Source organism: Protopterus annectens, chromosome 13.part0, assembly GCF_019279795.1.
Source record: "Protopterus annectens isolate FY-2018-M chromosome 13.part0, PAN1.0, whole genome shotgun sequence".
Taxonomy (NCBI): domain Eukaryota; kingdom Metazoa; phylum Chordata; order Ceratodontiformes; family Protopteridae; genus Protopterus; species Protopterus annectens.
In genome coordinates, this window is record NC_056747.1 from 542,247,156 (window position 1) to 542,275,022 (window position 27,867).

Sequence of the window (27,867 nt, forward strand, 5' to 3'; positions counted from 1 at the left end):
CATCACAGTTACTGAATTTTTTATTGCATAAAAAATGTTCACATCTTTTATCAGCTAAGTTAATTGATCTAATTTAAAGCTCCTTTTTCTCTAATTCAGTTTGCTTTATTCTTAATTTTTAAAGTAAACTATTGAGAGTTATCCCATTCATACTTTTTAAGGGACAGGTATTGCTAACTTAGACCATACTTCAAGGTATAGATTGCATCATAAAAGGTGTATAGGGAAGCATGCTTACAGTCCGTGTCAGATGTAGTATGAAAATGTATATTCTGTTTTGTTCACTACCACTGTAAGGCTAAGGTGCCGGTATACAACTTTATGCAGTTCTAAGTTGCAGTATACAGCAGAAATACAACCAGTGCTTGCATGTAGGCAGATGGAGGCTGAGGCAGTCAAACCTACCATTAGAATATGAAGTTCATTAGCAGATCACAGCCTCAACCTTCTGCACTAAACATCTAGACATGACTATTTCAGATAATAACAATTCAGATGTAGCTTTATATGAAAAATGCTCAAGGATTCGGAATGAAATGCATTGCTTATAAGTGGAAAATAAATATTGTATGTGTTCCAGGTTTGTGGCCATGCTCTTTTTTTTTAACTATGGATGGCAAAATGTAATTTTTTTTCTTATTGATTGTGAATTTTTTTTTTGTAGGAGAAGTTGCAGTATCGACAAGTCTCCTTGCTCAAGCATAGCAGGTTCACCTCAGTCATTTAGAAAGGATATTGGTCGTTCAGAGTCGCTCAGGGTAGTCTCCAAGGCGCATCGCATTTTCCGTCCATCAGACCTGATCCATGGAGAGGTGCTTGGTAAAGGGTGTTTTGGACAGGCCATTAAGGTAATGATATCACCACTGGAAGACAGTAATAGAACAATACATCTGTCACATTGTTCACTGTAATTTTTCCTGTGGCAGTAGTGTTCTTGTAATGTATGGGGATACCACATGGCCTGGAGTATTATCTACCCAAGGATTTAGAATTAAGGAACCCAACGTCAGTACATAATATAATCAGAGAAAATAAGGTTTCACCTCCTTCAGCTGACCTCTAACCAATGGTGTTCCACAGGGATCAGTTCTGGGACCCCTACTGTTTGGAATCTACTTCTCTGAAGTACAGGCAAAAGCTAAAGGTCTGTGGCTGATGACTGCAAACTACGAGTGGTCATAGAGTCCCCTAAAGATGACAACATCCTGCAAGATGGACTTACACATACTAATGATTGGTGCCGAAGTCATGGTCTTAAACTTAATGCAAAAGAAATGCATTATCATCCCTTTTGGCAAGGGTGCTTTTCTGCTAACTACCACATCAGTAGCAATACCCTAAGCACACCATTCAATGGTGAGAGATCTGGGCACACAGATGGACTGCAGCCTTACCTTTGATCGCCATGTCTCCACAGTGGTAAGAAGGGCATTTTGTACTGCTCATCTCATAAGTAAAGGCATTGCCTCTAGAAAAAAAGGAGGTTATAACCCCCCTGTACTCTGCCTTCATCAGGCCATTAATTGAGTACAACCCTCCCTTTGATATATACCTTTCTAGGCATCTGCAGCAATTGGAGAGACCACAAATGTTCCTTACTAATAAAATACAGGGTCTTCAGCATCTATCATGTGTGGACAGACTGAAATTACTGTCACTTTAGTCTGTGTCATACAGACTGCTCAGAGGCGACCTGTGCCTTGCATACAGGATGAACCTTGATCCTGCTTTAATGGAAATCCTACATATTCGTAAGTCAAACGGCACACAGGCCACTCGCTCAAAGGACCTTAACCTAGTGTGTGACATCAAGTGACCTGGCTGGAGGGACAGATTTGTCTCACAGAGGTCACCTCATGTTTGAATAAACGTCCAGTTCTCAGCTCCTCGTTGACCCTGTTTGTGTAGTTTGGACAACTGGATGGGAAGCTGGAAATTCACCCTGGGGGTTACACCTGTGTCCCTCCTGGACAGGGGCAGTAGGTGTTGATTTCAGTCTCTGTTCAGAACGGACACTCTAGGGCAGTAGGGTTGAACTTGCCTTGGCTTGTTAGGGCCCTAGGGTCGTTAGCTTAGTAACCTCCTATGATCCTATGTAGAATGGATAGCAAGCAATTCAGAGGACAACAGTAGATATTTTTTGAAGCACTTCAAAATCCTCAGATTGGTGTGTAGTGTCAGCCCCAGAAACCATATATATATATATATATATAGAGAGAGAGAGAGAGACTAGAAGAGTTTTGATCTTGAAAAAAGTGAGTCTATGTAAAATGTTTAAATACCTTGAGAATCCAAAGAGCCCAAGGAAGTAGGATCTTTCAAAAAGAAATGCAGAAGTACAAGATGTGACTGCTGTAGTTAAAACTGGGACAGCTAAAAAGATACATGAGGAAATATTATTGCACAAAAATGTGATAGATGATTGCAAAAGCCTTCCTGAAGAGTTGGCAGAGTCAATATGCAATGAAGTTGAAAAGTGCATGGGTAGGCATAAGATAATTCTTATAAGAGGTCCCAAAATGAAAAAAAAAAAAAAGACAAACTGTTTATTTAGGACATGCAGCTTTTCTGTTAGATAAGGATTGAGATAAGGATTGTAAAGAGATGGTTTGACTTGATTGGACAACTGACTTTTTAGCCACCAGCAAATTCTGTGTTTCTGTATTAAAAAAAAAAAAACTCCGCAGTGGGAATGAGTGGCTTCTACCAGTAAACATGATGTCACAATTTTGAAATTTCTTTGATTTGTATTTAAAGTTTTGTAATTGTGGGTATTTCAATGAATGCACTTTTCTCCAAGACACCAAAAAGGAAAATACAAGTAAATTACATTCTAAATATGCAAGAAGAGTGCACAACCCCAGAGAATTCCTACCAGTTCTGGACAGGTGTGAGGGCTCCAGCTGTTTACTGTTTTGTGCTAGGACTCACCAGAAGGTATGTCTGAGTGTCACAGTCAGATGGCCGTCCCATAGCATCTGCCATTGGCCAGTATGTGGCACAGGCTTCATGGAGGGCCCTTTGTAAGAGAGATGCCTTTGATTTCTGTGTAGCAGCCCTTTGTTCTTGGGCATCTAGTATTTATTTAAGAATGTATACAAAATAACAAGCCCCTAGACTTAGAGGTCTTTACCGTTATGGAACATTGATATGGTCTCGGGACATTAGTCTGTGGTTACCTGCCACAGTCTATTTCGAATACAAGAGTTATGCACACTTGAACACTTCAGGTACCTTAGCTATAGCTAAAAGAGCCACCTTACCAGATTCTTTCTTTTACTTGGACATCACTGAGGAACAGGACCAGGAATTGGTCTGTTATATTTTCTTCTCAAACTGATGCTACTTATAAAGACAAGTCCCTGTCTGGAGTCAGAGGATGTCCTTTGGTGAGATTCCAAGTCTCATGAGTGAACATTTTAGATGGGGCTCAAATGTAGAACTGACTTCACAAGAGCTGCTTGGCACTGTTGAGCCAAACCTGCCACTGCTCCCCTGTTGATGCAGTCATCTGCGAGTGAGACTGAGACTAGCAGCTGTCAGTTCTCAGGAAGCCATTGAGATTTTACTGAGCAAAAACAAGAGTAAATACCTGTACTAACACACCATTGTGGATCTGGGTATTATCTCCTAGAATGCCATGAAGGGATCCAAGCTGGCCTTTAAAATATTGTCCTTCCAGAAGACAAGGTTAGCAGTTGTTTGAACCAGTTTGTAAAGGGGATCTTGCATCAACCCATCCTCAGCTCATCTTAGCTATACTTGTGTTTTAGTATTCTGATTATCAGAGCAGTCCGCTGCTTATCCCACATTTCAGCATCAGGGAGACAAACTGAAACAAATAGAAGAGATGGTGAATAGCATTCAGAGTTTAAAACATATCATACAATATGGTAATCAGGTACAGCAGTAACGACATCTTCCAGGATGGCACACTTGGGTAGAAGATGCCAATTTAAGAAGGGGGAATAAGCCTCCCGGCACCCATTGCTAATTGTATGTACTAACTTAGAGATCACACAATCCCCAGAAAAAGGGAAGATTCCCCTACCTGGGGATTGTTGACCTTGCTCATGTCAAACATACAGATGTTAATCTAGTGTACATTTAATGAAAAGTAAGCTACCTATATATATATATCTATATATGTATATGGCATCAATGTAGTCAAATGTGTGTATAACCGACAACTATTTTGTCTACAGAATTTGGTCAACAGAAGAGCTGATCCACAGTTGTGTAATATCCCAACATTACCCTGATTGGGGAATATGCCCTTTTCCTGGCATTGTGAGGTGTTGGAATTGGAATATATAATTAGCAAGGAGGTCTACAAATAGCAGTGTTTTAAAGTTGCATGCTCTAGGTTTTCTGAGCACACTCAGTGCTATGTCAATCTTCTTTTACTCAGTTATTTTCTGTTGAAGTTAGTGGCCTCAATGATTGGGTATTTCATTTTTATTTTGTGTACGTGTGTGTATGTGTGTGTGTGTGTGTGTGTGTGGGTGTATATATATATATATATATATATATATATATATAAAGAGAGAGAGAGAGATAGATATAATACAAAGAATATTTGTGAAAGAACATAACTAACTTATCCTGGAAGTAAGTAGAAGCATATTTCATAATCTTCAAAGGCATTGTGTAATTTGTCACATTTTTATTTGTCATTGATATTTATTTTTAAATTTCCAGATATAGCGTTAGAGCCCACAGGCAGTGTGTAACAGACAGTGATGTTCAAATAAGTTTGACAGCACCTCTAAGTAACTTATAAGAAACTGGACACAGCATTTCCTAAAGGTTTTCGGAACAGTTCGTTTTTCAACTGTATGCCTTTTTTAGTAAGGAATCGTTTCGCTTTTTTTAAATTCTTCAGATAGCTTATTTGAACCTACAAAATGCAGTATTTTCTTCAATAATGAGATCAGTGACAGAATGGCAGAAGCATAGATAGTGCAGTGCGAGAGAGGCAGTAGCCCCGGGTGCAAAGTGTTGGGTGTGTGCGATCAACCATTGATCATCGCAATCACTCTTTAGTGCAATATCAGCTTTTAAAAAAAAATGGCATTGCATTTATGGTCAAATCTAAGCACTGCAGCGCTGTGTGCATGGTCTAAACTGTACCATCTATTTGCTACAGTTTAAAAGGAGTATTTTTTTATTATTACTAAATCTGTATACATTGTAACTGAGTCAAGTTATCAATTCTATTATAATGCTTGCATGCCCTTACATTTCTATTAATGGTGCCAGTTTTTATAGTGCAGCCATTTATTTTGTACAGAATTCATACCCCCTAAGTCTTGTGATACTACATATATTTTTTAAACAAGAAACATCTTTATTAATTTTTCACATATCACATATGCAAGCTTACATTTATATAAATGAAAACATGCCATACTGACAGTTCCAGTTGCAAATATTATACATTACAAACCATGTTTACATAACTGCAGTTGCAAACATTATACATCACTTATAATCTGTCCAGTCCTTGTCAGTCAAACATTGCGTGATAGCTCATTCAAGTCCTGCCTTCTTTTAAACCTTGCTTCTCCTCTGCATGTATTCCCACAATTCCCATTTTTCATATGTAATTTGCTCCTACACTTTTCTAAAGATTCCCAATTCCAGTTGTATTATCTCTGTTACTGTATTTGCTACTTCTAGTAAAGTTGTTTTTGACTTTGATTTCCATTTTCTAGTGATTGTTTTTTAGCAGCCACCATAATTAGACTCAGCAATATCTTACTGTGTTCTATTCAATTATGATTCTGTATCATAGCTCAAAAAATCATTTCCTTAGTTACACCAATTTCCTCACGCAGTGTCTCTGACAGAACAGTCTGCCAGGAATCTTTTAAAGTCTGTCAGTTCAGTACACTCCCAGAAAAATATGTCCCCAGTTGTCGCTTTCTTCCCCATCACACCTTAAACATTTGCTGTCTGCCTGAGGAAAAATTGGAGTCTAGTTGGGGTATAAAAATACCTATGTAAACACTTCCAAGCAAAGATCCTAAATCTTCTAGACTTTTTTTGTATATTTGGGAGACATACATCCCACATTGTTTCTCTGCAAATTGCTTATCTAATCTCTGTTCCCAATCCTTTCTAACCTCTGATTGATTCTTATAGTTATCATGCAATATTTTATATGCTCTAATTATTCCTTTTTTTAATGGCAGCTTCTGTTCTAGATTCTACTAAAAACTCTACCAGTGCTGGCCTTTTGTTTAGGACCCCCTATTTCTTTCTCTTTGCCCATACTCTGATATCAATCCTTGATAGGGAAGGCAATCAGTAACCTGCAGTCCAAATAAATGGTTGCCATCTTCATATTCTATTACCTTTCCCTCTCTCGTTATTTGCTCCCAATACCTTTGTTCCTTTGCCAGTTTTCTCTAATAAATTCCAGCCCCCTCTTGCCTATTGTTTGTATCACTAATTACTGTCATCTCTATTGGCAGACTCTCCTGTCTCCATTCCTGTGTTGGCTTAGTTCTTAGAATATGTTCTGCTACTTTATGAATATATTATTTATTTATTTTATTTTATTTTACATTTGTTGACCGGGATAGTCTGACTGGATGCATGTCCATTTTCAGCGGAGGCCCGGGGAGAAAAGCTCCATGGAATAACAAATCATCATAACGTGACATATTACAAATAAATACATTATTTACAGAGATTAGGTGGGCAGACAGTACAAATTACATATAGAATATTTTCAGTGATTAGAAGAGCAAACATTATAACAAATCGTCAGGTAGTGTTATTCAGTGAGATAATCGGATAAAATTACATAGTAGGCTATCTAGCAGATTTATGCATTCCTGGTACAGGTTAACCAAGCTTGATACAATGACATAGCCAGTTTGTTCCCAGTTGGTGTTTGAGCCTAGTTTTGAACTGACCAAGTGAAGAGAGTAAGGTAATATCAGCTGGTAGAGAGTTCCACGATCTACCTACAGAATTTACAAAGAATGAGTCACTGCCTGAATTATTAGTTTTACATATCTGAATAACGAGCCTGTTGGAGGAGCGCAGCGGTCTAGGATTGTTATTGTTAGGGTTATATATGATTTTATGGGCCATAACCAATTGGTTATATAGTGTTAGACTGGGTAGTTCAAGCCATCCAAGCTGGATTAGATTGATGCAGTGATGTATCCTGAAAGGCAGCCCAGTGGCAAACCTGGCAATGTGGTTATAACAGATTGAGAGTTTGTTCATGACAGTCTTGTTAACATTAAAGAGAAGAGGGGAAGCATACAGAAGAGTAGAGAGAAGGTGAGATCGAGCTATGGCAACTTTGGCTGGGGGGGTTAGGAAGGCTTTTATTCTGTAAAGTGATCCTAGTTTTTTGTTGATGGTTTTAATCAATTGGTTAACATGTAGGTCGAATTTTAGATTATTATCTGTAATGACACCTAATAGTTTAGTGGAGAGGTCAGGGGAGATTATTGTTCCATCATTTGCTTTTATTATAAAGTTAACGACAGTAGACCTTTGAATAGGTAATAATAACAGCATTTTAGTTTTTTTAGGATTTAGAATCAGACGTCTTTGGGAAAGCCAGTTTTCTGTTGTGTTAAAGGTGGTTTGGGTGGTTAACTGTAACTCTATTGGGGATGTGGCCGAGCAAATCAGAGTAGAGTCGTCAGCATATTGGATACAGCTGACTTTTGGGATGACAGTACTCATATCGTTGATGAAAATGGAAAATAACAGGGGCCCTAGTATAGAGCCTTGTTGTACTCCAAGGGTGTTGGGTAGTAGGTTAGAGAGTTTATTCTGCCAAACAGCCTGCTGTCTACCACTTAGATAGGATTTAAACCATTGAAGGGCTTTAGGATCTAGACTGAGTGTTTGCAGGGTGTGGATTAATAGTAGGTGGTCAACCATATCAAATGCCTTGGAGAGATCCAAGAAGAGGGCTGAAGAAATATGGTTATTGTTTTGATTATGGTTTATGGTGTTGGTAAAGGCTATTAGGCTGTTATTAAAGGCTATTATTATTATTATTATTATTATTAAAGGCTATTATTCTGTGTAATTATTGTTATTCTCCTTAAAGGCCTGTGTCCAAAGTCCCAGTCTGTCTTTGTTTCTTAAGCCCCCCCCCATTTCATCATCATACCTTTCCACTTTGAATTATAGTTTTCTGCTTGTGCTGTGTATAGGAGCCTTAACTGTGTTGCTTTGAAATACCCCTTCAAATTGGGTAATCCCAATCTGCCTTGTTCTGTTGGAAGAATCGTCTTATCCCATTTTACTCTTGCAGTCTTCCTCTCCGAGATAATATCCTTATTAACTGCTATGTACAACTTCTCCTCTGGTAGATCAAAATATGCCTGACCTGTGTATAAGACTAAAGGGACTAAAAACATTCCAACTGCTTGTATATTACTATTGATATCCATATAACAGAGCTTCTATTTTCTCAGTTTGTGTATCAGCTTTTTGTTTAGTCTTTTCTCTCATATCCTTAGCTGCCACACCTGAATAATTTCTAATCCATACTCCTAAATACTTAATTTTATCATGTCCCCATAAGTATGGATATAGCTGAACCAGTTTGTGTGTGGGTACATAATTTACTGATCTTGCCTTTGTTTTAGCTTCATTAATTTTGTATCCTGAAAAGATATGAAACTGTCTCCAAATCTTCCACAACACTGTAATGTACCTTTCTGGTTTTGTCAGATATAAAACAATATCACCTGCAAATAGAGCCAGCTTTATCGGACTACCATACCAATTATGCCCTTGAATTTCCGAGTCGCTTATTTTTGTTGCCACTAGTTCTAAATGTAATGCAAATAAAGGGGAGAAAAGACTCCCCTGCCTGGCTCCTCTCCTCAAGCAGAAATTATCAGAGAGGGCCCCACTCACTGTAATATCACTGTAATATTTGTCTCCAATCCCTCATATATCCCCCTAATTAGCTTTATAATTTTATCAGAGAATACAAATGCTTCCATTGCCTTGCTCATAAAGTCCCAGGTTACTCTGTCTAATCCTTTCTTTGCACCAAGACCCACCAAACAACAGTGGTATTTTCTTACATTCTGCTTCCTTCTAGCTAATCAGTGTTCTATTAATGTTGGACTCCCCTTCACAAAAGTGCATCGATCCATATCTATCAATTTTGGCATCACTTTCACCATTCTTTTAGCCATTATAGACACAACCACTTTATAATTGTGGTTTAGTATTGAACTGGACATGTATGAAGCTGGATCTGATAGATCTTAACCCTCTTTAGGTATTATAGCTACCATCGCTTTCTTCCAGAATGTTGATACTTTTCCTCCTCTTAAAATACTGTTAAACAAAACCTTCCAGATCTTTATCAGTTTTTCCTTCTTAGCTTCCAGACTTGCACAGGAATATCATCTAGTCCTGTAAGACACCATTTTTATCTGATCTCATATTATACTGTTAGTAACTGAAGCTCATCTACCTCCAACCTTCTAACCTTAGCACATTTAATTCATTCATAAACATTTCCATTTGTTTGTCTTCCATATTTCTGTGTTTTATACAGACTTTCGTAGAATTTCTGAAAAATGTCTAGTACCGCTACAGGATCTCATTATCTTGCTTGTTATAGGCTTCCTAAGCTTGGTGACAGCCCTTTCTACTTTCTGTTGCCTGAGTCATTGTGCTGAACATTTTTGTGCTCTAGAGTTATTAAAACCAGCTGCTTAACAGCAATTTTTCTAATCTCATGCGTGTTATCAAGGCAATCCCTTATTTTATGCTTAGCATTCTGCAGTTCCTCCTCCTCTTATTCTGCAGGATTCCCCTTATCTTGTAATACTTTAACATTTGTCAGTCCCTCTAATAACTGTTACTTCTTAACCATATCTCCTTTCTTTTATTTCCACTTTATTTTTAAACTCCACTTTAATTTTATCCCAAACCCTAGCTACATTTTTAGAAGACATTTGTATCTTCTCTAAGAGTTCCTGAATAATTTCCACTACCCATTCCTTAAATTCCTCTCTTTTCAACAGATAGGTGGGAAAGCAGCAATGTATCTATCATTTTAATTTTAGTTACTATTGGTGCATGATCTGAAATATTTATTGGGTGTGTATCAAGACCTTCAATTAAATAATTAAATGCACACATTCCTGTGAAATGTAAATTCTTTCTAGCCTAGCCCAGTTTTTGTTTCTTGGGGAATAATATATAAATTCACTCTGAACTCCTAATACTGAATTCACATCTTCCATGCCAAATATTTTCATAAATTTCTTCAAATATCTACCCTCTCTTGTTATTTTTTCCATTCTGGGCCATCAGACACATTATCACTGTTACAGATCAAATCCCATTCCTCACCTGTAAGTAGTATTCCTTGCTGAAAGCTGATTATTTCTCCCAGAATTTTCTTAAGCTCCATTATAGCAGTTTTTGGTGGAATATAAGTACATGCTAGTGTAATCCTACCCCCTTGCCAGTAGCCCCTTAGTACTACAAATCTACCATTATTATCTTTTCTGTCCTCTTCTATCACTATTAGAGCTCCTCTTGCAATTAATATAAGTGCTGCTCTTTTCCTTTGCCTCAGGTATTCCACTGAATAACCATCCTGAAAACCATTCTTAATCAAATTTACATGTTCAGTTCTTTCCAAGTGTCTCTCTTGTAGCATAAGTATTTGCACTCTACATTTTTAATACAGTTCACTACTCTTCTTTATTGTATTTATCAATGTGTCCATTCACATTTAAAGATGTTACAGAAAACATCATTTTCATGAAAAGTTATTATTCCCACCTTATATGTATAACAGCTTTTTTGATGTCTCTAGTTCCAACTTTTGTGTTACATGCATATACTGTCTGGCAGGTTAGTATTTTATACAGTTGTTTATTGCCATCTCCATTTGAGCCTATGTCACATCTTACAAAACTTTTTGTTTTATTGAAAGCCCTAAAATACCCATCCCCAATAACTCGCTAAAACTTATTAACTTAATAATAACACACAAAACTATGTACATCTTCAAATACTGATGTTTGACCATTCTAATAGGAGCAGATATTCCAAACTGACAGCCACACACACAAATTTGAGATAACCTAAAAGAAGGGTTATCCATGCTAAGACTCATAGTACAGCCTGTGCTGCTACTAAGTGCTGTCTGGCTTTGTCTTGTGTTTATAGCTTTCTCAGCTGGGAAAACACTTGAATGCTTACAGAAAACAGTTTTTCCAAGGCACTCCTCTTTATCAGATTGTCTCCTAGAGGCATGAGAACCAGACAGAAAACTGCCAAGCATATATTTGTTTACTATTCTCTTAAAACTTCTTACTAGATTAAGCTAAGGGCCTTAACCCAGTCATTCCCATATGCAAGAATGAGAACAAACACACAATTTATTTTCTTTTGTCTTGTTCTTTTAACCAGATTTTTCTATTACAGTCCCTACATTTCTTAAAACAGAACAAGGAAAAAAAAAAAAAAAAACAGGCGCACCTATTTACATTAGTATCCCCATACCCTTAAAATAACTAAGAAAACTTTATAGCATGCAAAGATAATCAAGCACTATTAAAAGTAGTACAGTTAAGAAAAAAAATATTTTACTTACAGTTAACTTTCTTCTTTTTCTTGCCCTCTGTGATGCCTGTGCACTGGCCCAGTGATCAAGGAGGCTCAGTCCTCACCACTAACACCAGTGAGGGGCATCCATATTGGGAAGGATAACAAATACACAAACAGTAAAGTACAATTTCCCTTAAAAGCACACAGAGATCACAGTCAGTCTGGGGCTGGTTTCTCCCTTTCTCTCCAGATTCCCAATAAGACTCCTCAGTGGCACAGGTATTGGGTCCAGATCTCAGCCTAGTGGTCAAGCTAAAACCTCTAGCACCCTCTCGGTCCAACTAGTGCTTCATGATCCTTCCCAAGTAGCTGATACAGACACACACTTTAAGATGTGAAACACACAGACACTCCTGGGGAAGGCTGGCACAGGTTCTCCAGCTATGCCCCTTCCTGCCAGTCTATAAGGTAGTACCAGCTACCACCAACCACTAATATCAGCTACTAAAAAGGCCCTTACCAAAGGGTGTCCAGTTATTACTGTGCAATATTATTATCCAAATAGTAAGTGTGACCCAGGGCTAAAGCTATTGGAGAGGCTTGGCCAGTATCACTATACACATGCAATGCACTCTAGAGCTTAAATTATCTCTACACAAAACAGCCACAGCTAAAAGGTTTAAAATATTTAATAATAAATAATAAAAACACAACACAATACTTTTTACTACACAGTGGTAGTCAAGAGTTCATGGAACACAGGAAAATGCTTAAAATAATACAGTAGAATAGTTCTGACATCAATACAGAAAAACAACTTGACTAAACTTATTATTTTCTATCTATATCTAAGAGCAATCACAGTTCTAAATAAACTTACATATAGAGCAAAGCAGAGTACTGGTGAGTTGTCAGCTTTAGACAAAACCAAAATGCTCTCTCTCTATCTCTGAGAAAGTCCTTTAAATTGATAATACATACTGCTGACTCATTTTAGATTACAGCATTCTTAATTCTCTGGTTTCCCAGGTGAACAGAAACTCTACATTTACATTTCTTAGTAAGCTTGCACCTGGCCAGGAAACCATAGCAATTAAAGACATTATATATGTATAATCTAGCAATTTTAACTCTGGTCTCAAAACGATGAAAGACACTGCTGGTTCAGACACTACGGCTCCGAGCCCTGAGATCAGTCATAAAATGCTTGACTTATCAGCTTTCTTACAGCAGAATGCACTGTTGTTACATTTTTGCAGTTCAACATCTAATACAGCCTTCTCACATTTAAGAGAACATGCCTATTGCTTTTATTAATATTTACAAAGACATAGAATTGTCTACAAAATTCTGTCTAGCTAGGCTGGCAGCCTTCACATACGCACCCCCCCCCCCCCCAAGAACTCAAGCTAGTTTTTCAAGTGTCCTGTGGGAAACGTTGCTTGAGAGGGTTAGGTCTACCTGAGTATGCCTTACCCCATTCCCTGTTTTGAGAGGCCATCTACGTTGGCATTGCTACTCCCACTGCAGGGCTGCACTGACATATCATGCTTGCAACTCTAGGCTCCATCTTAGCAACTTGGCATTTTGCTGGCTGGCTCTGTTTAATCATGTTAGGGGATTGTGATCTGTCACTACAGGGAATTTTCTTCCATAAAGATAAGGCTGAACTTTCTGCAGTGCCTACACTATGGCTAGACATTCATTTCTACGGCTGCATAGCATTCCTCCCTGGGTTGCAGCCTACAACTGAGATAAACCACTGGGTGCTCTTCTCCCTCTGAAGAAATCTGGGTAAGTACAGCCCCCACCCCATGGTTTCTGTAGTACCCTGCTGTCGCTAAGAATGCCCTCACCTGCTTTTTGGTAAGAAGTGCAGGCCATGCCTGAATGGCTTCCACTTTGGCAGGTTTTGGCCTGATCTTACCACTCCCTACTCTATGTCCCAGGTAGGAGTCCTCTGCCATACTCCCCTGACATTTTCTCGGCTTAATTGTCAACCCTGTCCTGTGTAGTCTGCCCAGCACCTCCCTGACATGTTGAAGGTGCTCTTCCCCAGGAATGGCTGTAGACAGCAATATCATCTAGGTAAGCAATGGCAAACCCTTCTGCTCCTGCTAGGATATGATCTACCATCCTCTGGAAAGTCGCTGGGGCATTTTTCATCCCAAAGGGCATCTTTGTGAACTCATACAAGCCAAAAGGAGTCCCAAAGGCTGAATTCTCTCTAGCACTGGGAGTCAAGGGCACCTGCCAGTAACCCTTGGTAAGATCAATGGGTGTAAGATGCTTAGCCACACCCAGCTGCTCTAGGGCCTCATCTGTCCTATGCATGGGGTAAGCATTTGACTCTGTGTGACTATTTAATTTCCTGTAGTCCACACAGAACCTGGTACTGCTATCCTTCTTTGGCACCAGCACCACTGTGGAGGCCAGGGACTGTTGGACTTTTGAATTATCCCTAGTTCCAAAATCTCCTCCCTCAGAGTCTGTTTGACTCTCTCAGGCACCCTATAAGGGGGCTACCTAATAGGCCTTTGGGGTAGTGTATCCACCTGGTGCTGCATCAGGTGGGTGCACCCTGGTTTCCCAGTGAACATGTCCCCAAACTCCTGTAACACTGCTCAGATTTCTTGAACCTGCATAGGAGATAACTGCTGGGACATTGCTACTCCTTCCACTGAGGTGTCAGTCCGAGCCTCACTGAAGAGATCATTCACCAGACCTCCCTCAGACTCCTTCTGCAATCTACTGCAAATACTCACCACAAGGGTCTCCCTATCATGTTAAGGTTTCATCATGTTAACATGGTACAATTTGTGTCCCTACCTCCGGCCTAGCAGTTCTACCATGTAGTTAACATCACTCACCTTTCTTACCACCTTGTATGGTCCCTCCCAAGCTGCTTGCAGCTTATTGTGTCTAACAGGAATGAGAACCATTACCGTCTGCCCTAGAGCATACTCTCTAGCTCGAGCATTCCTGTAATACCAAGCCTTTTATCTGTTGTTGGGCTTCTGCCAGCTTCTCCTGGGCCAAGCCCATGATTTCCCTGAGCCTTGTCCTCAGGTTTAGGACATATGCCACAACAGACTCCTTGTGAGAGTCACACTCAACTTCCCACTCATCACAAATTAAATCTAGAGGTCCCCCTTACCCTAAAAACTTGTGGATTCCTGGGGAACCTCTCTGTAAGCAAACAACAGATGGGGCAAATATTTGTCCCACTCCCTCTTAAACTGGTCTGCAAATACCCGAGTATGGACTTGATCATAGAGTTTAACCTCTCAACAAGACCATTAGTCTGCTGATGTTAGGGGCTGGTCTTCAGGTGCTTCACCTCACAGTACATCCACAACAAGCCAGCAGGTCTGACTTGAAGTTGGCACCTCTGTCAGCCAGTATTTCTTTTGGGAACCCTACCCTGCTGAAAATCTCTAACAAAGCATTTGCCATATTTCCTGCCTCAATGGAGGACAATGCCTCAGGGTATCTTTTGCGTCGTCTACTACCACTAGGATACACTTTTTCCCTGTGGAACTCTGGGTACTCAGAGGCCCCACAATATCCATAGCTACCCTCTGAAATGGCTCCTCAATCACAGGCAAAGGCATCAAAGGAGTTCCCACCTTCTCTCCTGCCTTACCTACCTTTTAGCACTGCTCACAGGTCCTGCAGTACCCTGTTACATCTCTGGAAATTCCAGGCCAATAAAAGTTCTGCATAATATGTCTCCTTGTATGTTTATGCCCATATGGCCTGCAGAAAGAATATCATGGGCTATGGCAAGAAGCGCCGGATGGTAGACTCTTGGCACTACCAAGTGCTGTATCCTCTAACCTTGTAGCCCTCCCTCATGGGTCTAATTTCTATACAGTAACCCTTTGTCCTAGTATACAGAATTCCCCTTCCTTTGAGAGTCAGGTGCCTCACTAGCTACCTGCCTCAGGCCTTGCAGTGTAGGGTCTCAGTCTCTCTGCTGCTTCTGTTTCCAAATGCCTGGCCTCCAACTCAAGTCTCTCTAGCTCCAGATGTATTTTTAAGTCCTCTGCAGAAAGGTTGAGCTGTCCATTCTCTGAGTGTTGTAAATCTCCATGGCTAGTCTGATCGTCATCCTGATTACTGTTTTCTGATGCAGATGTGACCAAACCTGTTATCATGTCTGCCTTAGTCAGGTTTCCATGCACCAGTCCCTTAGCATGGCACATTTCAGCCAACTGGCTCCTTGACAGCTTTCCATACTCCCCTGTTGACATGCTTGCCTGCTCTCCCTGACTAACTAAGCAAACAAAAGAAATAAAACAGTTGTGATCTGAACTCTGAGTATTCACTGCGGGGCTGATTTTGAGTACAAAAATACCTTCAGTGATCACTGTACAGAAGCTACAGGAATTTACTATCCACACCACTACAAGCCAATTAACAACCAATTAATATGTGGTGTGGATATCCCACCACTGCCAAACAATTAATATGTGACTCCTGTGCACTGGCCCAGTGATCAAGGAGCCTCAATCCTCACCACTAACACCTGTGACTAGTGTCCATATTGGGAAGTATAACAAATACACACACAGTAAAGTACAATTTCCCTTAAGAGATCACAGTCAGTCTGGGGTTGGTTTCTCCTTTTCTCTCCAGATCCCCAATAAGACTTCCCACTGGCACAGCTATAGGGTCTAGATCTCAGCCTAGTGGTCAAGCTAAAACCTCCAGCACCCTCTCTGTCCAACCATTGCTTTGTGTCCCAGCCCAAGTAGCTGACATACACACACACACACACACACACACACACACACACACACACACACACACACACACACACACTAAGATGAGAGTTATATACAAACACACAGACACTCCTGGGGAAGGCTGGCATAGTTTATCCAGCTATATCCCTTCCTGCCAGTCTATAAGGTAGTACCAGCTGCCACCAACCAATAATATCAGCTAGTAAAAAGGCCCTTACCGAATGGTGTCCATTTATTACTGTGCAATGTTATTATCCAAATAGTAAGTGCGGCCCAGTGCTAAAGCTATTGGAGTGGCTTGGCCAGTATCACTATATACATGCAATGTACTTTAGAGCTTAAATTATCTCTACACAAAACAGCCACAGTTAAAAGGTTTAAAATATTTAATAATAAATAATAAAAAACACAAGACAATACTTCTTGCTATACAGTGCTAGTCAAGAGTTCAGAGATCACAGGAAAATGCTGAAAATACAGTAGAATAGTTCTAACATCGGTACAGAAAACAGCTAGACTAGACTTACTATTTTCTATCTATATCTAAGAGCAATCACAATTCTAAATAAACCTATATAGAGAGCAATGCAGAGTACTGGTGAGTTGTCAGATTTAGACAAAATCCAAAATGCTCTCTGTCTCTGAGAAAGCCCTTTAAATTGATAATACATCCTGCTGACTCATATTAGATTACATCATTCTTAACAATTCTCTGGTTTCCCAGGCTAACAGAAACTCTACATTTACATTTCTTAGTAAGCTTGCACCTGGTCAGGAAACCACAGCAATTAACTCTGGTCTCAAAACAACAGAAAGAATCTGTTAGTTCAGACATCACGGCTCCGAGCCCTGAGATCAAACTATCTTAAAATGCTAGACTTATCAGCTTTCTTACAGTAGAGTGCACTGCTACATTTTTGCAGTTCAACATCCAATACAGCCTTCTCACATTGAAGTGAACAACCCTATGGCTTTTATTAATATTTACAAAGACATAGAATTATCTACAAAATTCTACGTAGCTAGGCTGGCAGCCTTCACATATCTTCACACCCTCTCCTGAGTATTTTCCAAACATTAATGAATAAGCTTTAGCATCCGCTACAAGTTTATCATAGTCTAAGAAAGTCCAGTATTTCCAGATTTTCTTGTTCTGTCATGTTTCACAAATATAACTATTGCTTTGTAATCCCACATTTATCAGTTTCCAAGTTACTGGTTTTATTCCTCTTTATCTCCATCTACCAAATCCGGTCTTTGCTTCATTTCCAACCTACTCTCAATTCCTCTAGTTGACTGTTGTGGATTTTTTCTTTCTCTCAAACATTTTCTGTTGAAACATTGGAAACGATTTCACGGGCACAGCCGCTCTGTAGTCCCCATAACCAGAAAAACAAGAGGCAGAATCTCCCTCTATTTCACAGCTCAACCTTTGCTGGACAAACTCTTGTATTTCTTCCTTAGCATGCACTTCATTAAAACATGATTTTGACCCACTATGGAAAAATATTTTGAAGATAGCTGGTACAGCAGTTTGAATCTCACTCCTGCTTCATGACATTCCCTGAATAATGTAACAACTTTATTCCTGTTCTACCTGGTATACAAGTAGTCATTCTACACAAACTCTGCTGTCTCTCACTTTTTGTAGTACGTTTTGTCAGAATCAACTCCTTCTGCTGGTGAGATAGCATCTTTACTATTAAAGGTCTAAGTTGCTTTCTCATAACCAAGTTTACAGCATACACACTATGTGCCCTTTTAATTAACAGTTTGTGTTGTGGAATACCAGTCCAGTTGCTTATTTGTGCTTTCATAAAATTAATAGTCTGTTCCTTCCAGCTTCTCTAGTACAGCAGAAAATCTCAGGCTTTCCCTATGTGCTATTATTTTTTTAAAAATTTCTTCTTTTGCAGTCTCATATTCAGCCAGCCTTTTTCTTCATTTCATCCTCTGAGTTTTGCAGTTCTATCACCTTATCTGAATATCTGTTTAAAGCTTCTTTTATTGTTTGAGTTAGTATACTCCATCAGTGTTTTGTTTATTTTAGTCAGGCCTGTGTGCAGTTTCCTTAAACTTTCCTCTAGGTTACTGGAAGTCATGTCTGGAATTTGCACTGATTTTTGCAGACCAGCTGCAATACTTTTCCCAGTCAGTGTTTCTTTGTCACTTTTTTGTAGCTGATTTTCCTTCAGGTCCTCTGTATTTCTTTTTTCCTGGAATCCAGGCAGTGCACTTATTAGCCAGTTACTGAAATTTGCCCAGAAATCTAGGTCTACTGGCCTTATCTGCTAAGTTTCTGTTTTCACACTAGGATAGCTAGAATTACGGTGTTAGTGTGCAGCCATCTTGGAAGTCATGATGCTACATATATTAAGATTAAAGGTTAGGTCATTTCTGCTGCACCTGGTGTCTACTTTTAAAGACCTTCTTGGAGAACTTTGGGATCTTTTATTGAAGTAATTGTTACCCAGATTGCAGTTCTTAACATATTGTGGGAATCTACAGAAGATCATTTTTGACTTTATCTGAAGAAAGTAGTCCAAAAATAAGTGATACCACTGGTAACGGCTTTGGGATAGACAGGTGGCTTCCTACCTTAACTTGTTCAGACCTGTTGCTAAACCAGCGTTTTGCTCATTGAATTATGTATAGATTGATATTTAGTGCAATTGATTTGTGAATTATCCTTTTATTTACAATAGTTCCGAATGACTTGGCAAGGTCAAATTAAGCAGTATGCAGTGTCATCACTTTAACTGTCCTTCCTCCTTGGCAAAAGTCTCAGTTCCTCTGGTGATTATCTAATTCACATCCTTCCCCATGCCAGCACCCCTGTTTCACTACTAGCCTTCCTCACCGTTTCTGCTGGTTTCCTCTCGCCTTTTGCTTCACACAATCCTTTATCCTTCCTGCACTCTTTCCTGAAACTGTCACTAACTTTCTATCCCTTTTGCCTTCTTTCTGTTCTTCTGTTCCATCTGCCTGACTGCTGTTCAATGCACACTTTCCTCCAGCTGTCCCAGTGGAGTTAGGGCCAGAGGTAGCCATGCAGCTTTCTCCCATTCATCCTTTGTCAGTGTTTGGCATCTATTCTTTCTAGATCTTCATTCTCTTCATTCCCCCACCCACACTGATGCATCAACTTTTTTTCCATTCTTTTTACTTTGTGCTTACCCACTTGGTTTTATTACTTTGATGGTCTTAGCTCTTTCTCTCCTATCATCTGCCTTTCTATCCCCTACAGTATCCAATGCATTCAATTTACTTCACTCCTGTTTTTTCCTCTCTTCCAGTCATGTTCTGCTGTTTCTGACCCAGCAACCACCTCTCAATCTTCCATACTGTTTCCTGAAGCTCCCCATTTTCCTGCATATCCGTATGTATATGTATGTGACTATATATATATATATATATATATATATATATATATATATATATATATATAGGTCTACTTCAAAACACTGAATTACTGTAATGTTGAAACACAAAATATTGAGACCGTAACATCGAAAGTTCAGAACACTGAAAAGTTGCATCGAAATTACATAACATTGAAAATTTAAATCATTGAGTCTTATATCATCAAAGGTGTTAAGTGGTTATGGTTTAAAGTGTTAATTTTGTGGTATCACTTTAAGAAGTTGTATTATAGGTTCATAGGTTCATACTAGGCTATCTGCCCTAGGGCATTTATAAGCCTAGCCAGAGTGTGTTTGGCTTTCGCCACCCATTTTAAATGAATTTTGCTATGCCCTTTTTCGAGGTTAGTATACTGTGCCTCTGTCTAACAGTGACACAGAAGTGAAAAACGTGGTAAACCTACTATCTCCCATCCACTCATCAAGATTCCTCTTGAAGAGAGTCAATGAGGGACTCTGCCTAACCTGGACTGGGATTTTATTCCAGAGTGAAGGGAGCCCCTGGGTTATGAATCTGTCCCTCCAGCATGTCCTATTTATTTTAGTGCTGAGGTTCAAGTCTCTCGAGTACGTAGCTCTATGGGATTTGGATTTTCTGAGGTGCAGCATGTCCATTAATTCCGGGTTGGACATGGCTTTATACGTCAGGCACAGATCGCCTCTGAGAAGGCGGTATGCCACTGAGTAGAGCTGGAGTTTCTTTAACCGGGAAGCATATGGCATCTGTTTGAGCCCTTTGATCCTCTTGGTGAGGTACTTTTGGGGTCTTTCCAGTTGCTGCAGGTGTCTGGTAAGGTACATCCCAAAAGGGGCATTGTACTCAATTATGGGCCTGATGAGGGATGAGTAAAGAGGCACGATGACCTCCCCTGATCTAGATGTGAATCCCTTCATGATTAGGTGGGCTATATAAAATGTTTTTCTAACCACTTTGGCCACATGGTTGTCAAATGAGAGATTGCTATCAACTTGGGTCCCCAGGTCCCTAATTACTTCTTCCGTACTTAATGGATTACCACCTATGTGGTAATTTGTGGGCACTTTGTTTTTGCCAAAGGGGATGACTATACACTTTTTGGCGTTTAGCTTGAGGCCATGGCTGTGGCACCAGTTGTCTGTTTCTATGAGGCCCTTTTGTAGGATGCTTGTGTCGGCTGGAGAGTCGATTATGGTGCCCAGTTTGCAGTCATCTACGAACTTGGTCAGCCACAGTCCTTCCGTGTTAGCCTGTACCTCCGAGAAATATATACCGAACAAGAGAGGTCCCAGGACTGAGCCTTGTGGGATGCCACTTGTAACTGGTTTGGAGTCTGACATGGCTCCAGCAATTCTAACCATGTGGGTTCTGTCCTTGAGCCAGTTTGCAACCCATCTAGTGACATAGGGGTTTATATTTAAGCTGGTGAGCTTATCTATAATGCCCAAGTGGGGTATTGTATCGAAGGCTTTTGCAAGGTCCAGGTAGGCTGTGTGGACCACCTTCCCCTCGGCAATGGCCTTGGTGACTGTTTCAAAGAAATCAAACAGGTTTAAGAGGCAGGATCTGCCCTTAACAAAGCCAAACTGGGTAGGATCCAGTGTCTGTAGGTCCCCAATATCTTTATTTATGAGGTCCATGATGATCCTTTCCATAGCTTTGCAGACCAAGCTCGTCAGGCTTATGGGGCGATAGTTTCCAGGATCCGTTGAGGCACCACCTTTGTGGAGAGGGACCACTGTTGCTGTACGCCACTCTTTGGGTACATATCCTGTATTAAGGCTGAGATTGAACAGTAGTTTTATGTTTGGGTTTAGTTCTTCTTGGAGTTCCTGTAGGACGCAGCCCGGGACACCGTCTGGTCCCATTGATGTTGTGTTTTTTGCTTTGGAGAGGGCGGCTCTTACCTGAGCATCTGAGATGTCAGGGGGGCAGCACTCTGCTGGGATAGATATTTGCCCTTTTGGTGGGGAAAGGGGGGAGAAGTTTGGGCTGAACCTGTCAGCTAGGATGTTGGCAATGTCTGTGGGTTCGGTGTATTTTTTGTCATTTTGGACTAATTCTGAGCATATCTGGGAATTCCCACCCAGGTTCCTAACATAACTAAAGAAAGCCTTGTGATTATCCTTAGTGTCCTGTGCAATTATTCTCTCAAAGCTGGCCTTAGACGATTTTATGAGTGCCCGTAGTTTTTTGCTAATACTGATCAGAGGTGCCTTCCCTTTTTGAGATTTTGCTCTATCATGTAGTAGCTTCCTCCTCCTATTGTATAGTTTGTTTATGGCTGGGGTCCACCAGACAGGACGCCTAATTTTGGAAGATTGGGTCTTGGTTTTATTTGGGATTGCATGATCCATGCATTCCTGAAGGTGTTCATAGAATGTGTTTATAAAGGATTCTGTGGTCTGGGCCATATTTTCCACAGGCCCGGGGGCTTTGAAGGATTCCATCTCGGTTTTGAGGAGTGTGAAATTTGCTTTAGAGAAGTTTTTCACTGTGGTTTTCTGGGCAGGGGCTGGGGTCGGGATGTGAATATCTAGTGAGATTAGTTTATGGTCTGATCTTACCAGTAAGGGATACACTTCTGGTCTGGAGCATAAAGTCCCCATACTGGTGATGATCAGGTCCAGTATGTTTTCCCCTCTTGTGGGAGTGGCAACAAGTTGTTCCATAGCATTTGAGTTTATAAATTCTAGGAACCTCCGGGCTAGGATGTTGGAGCTAGAGTAATGCTCCCAGTCTATGTTAGGGTAGTTGAAGTCGCCCAATATAATGGTGTTTGGAGAGACCTTCATATTTTCCAGTGTTCTCAGGAAGGCCGAGTGGGGTTCCTGGGTTTGGGAGGGTGGTCTGTAGCAGGCTATAAACTGGAAGGCAGTTTTACCCACTGTTAGTTGCACATGGATAGTCTCTGATGCTTCGTGCTGTGCCACCAACCTGGAGGTGTGGGTATCTTTGACGAATATTGATACTCCCCCTCCTTTTGTGGTTCGGTCCAAGTTTTGGGCCGAAAAACATGGTATGAGGTATAACCTGGTAGTGCTGGGGTGCTCTCGGGAGCCTTGAACCAGGTTTATGTTACTGCACAGATATCGATGTTCTCCATGCTAAGGAGAGTTTCGAGTGCATGCATCTTGAGGTTTAGACTTCTGGCGTTGAGTAGCATTACTCTTAGTTTCTTATCCCTTGTGATACCTATGGAGGTGGGTTTGTCTTTTGAGCCTTGCCTAAAAAAGGCACTATGGGGGTGGCAAGAGCCTTTGCCAATATCCGAAAGCCCAGGGTTGACAGGTGCAAGCCGTCCCTAGCGAAGCATCGTGGCTTGTCGAGCATGTCATCCCAGGCAGACAGGCATTGGATCCCCTTTGAATGACACCAATACGTAAGCCAATTGTTTTAATTGATCATCTTGTCTTCATATTGTGGCATCATTCTTGGTGAGGGTAAGATGCTACTCAAGGTCAGGGTCATACCGGCCTGGGCTACATGCTCAGAGAGCTCCTCTATGTCTCTTTTCATGTAGTCCAGGGAGGTACGTCTCAGGTCATTCACACCAGCATGGACAATGACTGAGTCATATTTGTACTTGCCTTGGAGTGACCTGAGTGCTTGTGTTATGTGGCGGATCCTAGCGCCCGGTAGGCAGCTCACCGTGACCTTCTCCTTGTTCAGCCTGGTGAGCGGGACATCAGTGTGCCTGACGATACCTATTACAAGTGTATCAGGTGTGTTGTTTAGCCTTAAGGGCTGTGACTATTCGGCACACTGGCTTTGTGAGCTATGTGTTGCACGTGTTTTGTTTTGGGGTAGCAGTTGCTTGGGTGTCTGCTTTGAAGGTCTCTGCTGCTTAGGCAGATTTTTATTTAGAGCCTCCGAGTATGTTTTTGTGTGTTTATGTGTTTGGTTTGCTGTCGTGGTAGGTCTATGTGAGACTGGAATTGTAGTGAGTGTGGTTTCCTTCTCCTCCTGACTGGTTACGCCAGTACTGAGTTGAGAGAGCTTAGCCTCCAGTTTGGCTATATAGTTGCATCTCTCACATGTGTTGGAATTTGTTGGGAGGAGGAGAGGGTTGTCTGTGTACATGAGGCAGTTGTAACATTGCCTCAAGATTCCCAGATTCACCATGGCGGATGGTATTTTTTGTGGTTTAAGAGAATGTTGTATAGTAAAAGTTTATCAGGTAACAGTTAAGCATTGTAGTGTTTGAGTGATGGATTTTTTAGTGTAAAAGAAGTCAGGTTAGTGTTGTGGAAAGTGGTGGGATAAGTGAATAGTGGAGTAAGTTTTTATTTTGGCTGTATATACATGTTGTCAGGAAAATAGAGGTACATATTTGAGATGTTATTTGTATAGTCTGTATGGAGATTGCAATAGAGTGGGGTATGGGAAATTTACTTTATTATATTTAATTACCAGCACCCCTAACCATCCCCACCAGTTATGTTTCCTAACTCTGAGATTGTGCAATGTCAGGAAAAGGGCATATTTCTCATATTCAAGAATTGTGTGATCTTACAGACCTGTTGAACATTTGTGTAGTCAAATAGATTATGTCAACTGCACAAATGTTGACCAAAAAGGTATTTGACAACATTTATTTCCTCCATGTACACACGTACAACTTAAAGTAGGATAATTCTCTGAGGTGCAGCAATCCTGGAGAGTGTGTGTGTGTGTGTGTGTGTGTGTGTGTGTGTGTGTGTGTGTGTGTGTGTGTGTGTGTGTATATATATATATATATATATATATATATATATATATACACACACACACACACACACACATGCGAGTTTGTGTATGTACTAGCAACTTTCACTGTTATGATTTTGATACTTCAGCGATTGTACTTAAATTCTTCAGAATTTGTGGTAGGAACCCTGCCACTCCAAGCATTCTAGAACAAAACTGCTGCCCAACATCCTCAGTAGATAACCAGTCTCTATCCTGCTGTTCTTGTCCAGCCTGTATTGCTCCTTTCATCTCTCCTATTGTTGAAACCATATTTTTTTTTTTCCTTTTTTAATGCAGATACATTTTTACTGGCACTTAGCTATTTATTTCAGCCTCAGTGTTATGTAACTTGCTAAACAGTTACCAGGTAACTGACAAGTTAATTGTAAGTAATTTAGCTAAACAGTACCTTACAGTGAAATATTCACCAGTAGCTCTCAGTACTAACTGAGGCAAATTCAAATGTCTTTAAGTAGCCGACAGTAAGCTGACACACAGTTCTGTTCAAATATCATTCACGATCACACAAAAAAAGTATTTTTTTTTTCTTAAGCCTTAGACCATAAGTTAAAGGATAACTACAATATTTCCTTTCCTCATAGTACATTTTTCGTCCTTACAAAATTATTTCCATAACATCACATCAAAAAAGCATGACTTACAAATTTCTTCCCCTCTTTGGCATTCCTGTCATAGCAAGATTCCACACTGCATATCATGTTAGGGCTGAGCAAAATTTCAGGGTGTTTCTTTAAAAATTTCAAGAGTGCCTGAACCATAAGGTGAGAGCCCCCCACTTTATATGAAGTCCTGAACTGTGCCTTGGCTCCCAGAACATCTGTTTTATTAAAAAGCAAAACAAACAAACAAAAAAATAACGCAATGAGCAACTGTCAATAACTAACTTCATTGTGTGTGTATGTGTGTGTGTGTATATATATTGTCAATAACTAACTTCATTGCGTGTATGTGTGTGTATGCATGTGCCACAATGTGTGCTAGTGCGCGTGTATTATTGTGGACATGAATATGCTTTTGTGCATGTGTGAATGCAAATGTGTATGCACATGTTTGAGGACAAATGATCCAATATTGCTGTTAGATGCCAGTCCATACTTAACACATTAAACAGTGAACTGTCAAACGTGTAGTTTTTCTTTTTTTTTTAATTTATTTATTTATGAGTGGCTGGCCTGAAATTAATAAGTCAGTATATACTGCAATACTTTGCTTATGGAGATCCTGTGCCCGTAGCTGTCATGAGGGAAGAAAGCCATTCAGTGCGACCTTAAGACTTAATTGTTACCAACCTAGCTAGAAGTTATATGTATTAAAGGCCTATCCCTACTCACACACAGGATTATAATAAAAAGTAGTGAAACCTTTTTTTTTTTTTTTGTAGAAAGAGCAAGAACATGTTTTCATTTCACTAAAGGCTTGGTAGCCTTCGGACCTTCCGTTATAGACAAATGACACTTCACATGGCAGACCATGTTTTTACTACAAGTAATGTTGTAAGACTAAAATATCCCAGGTTCCAAGATTATAAAATCTAAGCTATTGTAAATAATGTACTTCTTTACAAAAACTACAGTTAAACAGTGAGTATATGCCAAAACAAAGGACAGAATGTTTGTAGACTCTTGTATAAATGTTCCAGTAAGACATTATTTCTTTGCAGAAACTATGTGTAACTAGAGAGCATATGTGTTTTACAGCTGTGCACTGAACTTCGTAGCTTATGATACAGTTGCACTTTATGGCCTTTAAATTCAGTGCGCTGCTGTGTTTGTGTTCCTGCTTATATACAGTCAAGACTGCATATTAGTTAACCATGAAATGTTTGACTCTCTATCTAAGATATAATAGTTTCCTAATAAAAAGCACTGTTACAGGAAAGTAAGGTTTGACACTTCAGAAGTCTGAGGACTGAGTGGTGTACTGTCCTATCCAGGAAAACTAACCCAAAAACGTTAGAAAAAAAGTCATTTAGCAGATTGTGTGTGTGAGAAAGAAACACAAAGAACTGTCTTTCTATTGCATTTTTGGATTTTTTTTTTCACATAGAAAGAGGGGAACATTGTTGAGAGAGGTAATGGGTTGCTATAGCTAAGAGACCACCATAAAGATCTTTATTACATAACTTCCTCTTTACTGTATTTGAATAAAGAATGCTCAAGAGTTTGGTCAGTGCATTTCATTATTTTACCTTTACTGTTATATGCATTTCAAGAATTTCTGGCTGAAGTTTCTGGAGATTGTTTTAAAAGCAACTAGAAACATAAAAGGTTTTGTTGGGACAGTGTTAAATGTAGAGTGTCTTGAAAAAAGATTATACTTTCAAATGAAATGGACAATTTGAGTGTTCTAGAAATATATTTTGTCAGGGTACAATTAAAGAAGCTATTGTCTATATGTAAATATGAAGTTAATTGGAAAAACGGGTAATGCAACCATAGGGTTGTTGAGGGGGTGAGAGCCAATAATTTTAATGAAATTCTGGACTGTGCCTTCGGCTGCCAGATTATCTGCTTTATTCCACAGCTGTCAATCCTTTCTTTAGAGTGTGAGTGTGAATGTGTGTGCTTGTCTGTTTTTGTACTCTTATGATTTATACCCTGCCCAACTCAGCAGTTATGCAGAAACTGGGGGAACGATACCTTTAATCTTTACACCTTTTTTGATTACAAGCTTGTCAGTAATGGTGGACAGAGTTTCATATTTTTTAATGTTCAGAAATACATGTTGAAGCAAAACTTGTTGTTCTATTAACGTTTCAAGTGAATTAGAATGTTTGTCTTTTCGGCTTTTCCCAGTTAGGGGTCGCCACAGCGGAACTCCAGTCTGCTAATGATTGGCAGTAGATTTTTATGGTGCCGAGTTGCCAGCCTGTCACCCAACCTTCAGTGAAGGCACGCCCATTCACGCATGTCTTTCGAACGCCACTCGACCACAGGGAGGACATGCAGACTCCACACAGAAGACACTCCAGCCGAGAATCGAACAGGAGAACCTCTTGCTGTGAGGCAACAATGCTACCGCTGCACCACCGCGGCTATTTTCAAGTGAATTAAAATAATAATAGAAATTGTCCTAGATTTTGTTCTGCATTATTTTTGGCTGTATTCAGAATTCCTTAGCTAAGAAGTTAAAGGTGTACAGGGAAACAAGTATCTCAGCTTTCCCTTGGCTTTATATAACATCTCTGATTTTGCCTCATATTATTTTGCACTGTTCCTTATTTTCTGGTAAAACACTGAGGATTACCAACAAGTTAATAATGCCAGACATTAGATTTCTTATTGTTCAGAAAATGCATTATGCAGGCAGTTGGTTTAGAAGGTTAAAGCTGTGAACTGCAATCCCTGTGGAACAGGGTTTGATTCCTTCAACCCTCATTTGCCAACTTTCT

The 27,867-nt window shown here is 39.9% G+C and overlaps 1 protein-coding gene across 2 annotated transcripts in view; it reads left to right on the plus strand.

The window, feature by feature from the left end:
* LIMK1 (LIM domain kinase 1) overlaps positions 1 to 27,867 on the plus strand; it is a 1,196,288-nt gene that overhangs the window by 988,665 nt on the left and 179,756 nt on the right. For both annotated transcript variants that reach the window (XM_044054185.1, XM_044054186.1), the window contains one exon: positions 665 to 848. In XM_044054185.1, the coding sequence (XP_043910120.1) occupies positions 665 to 848 (184 nt within the window). The remainder of the gene's footprint in view (positions 1 to 664; positions 849 to 27,867) is intronic.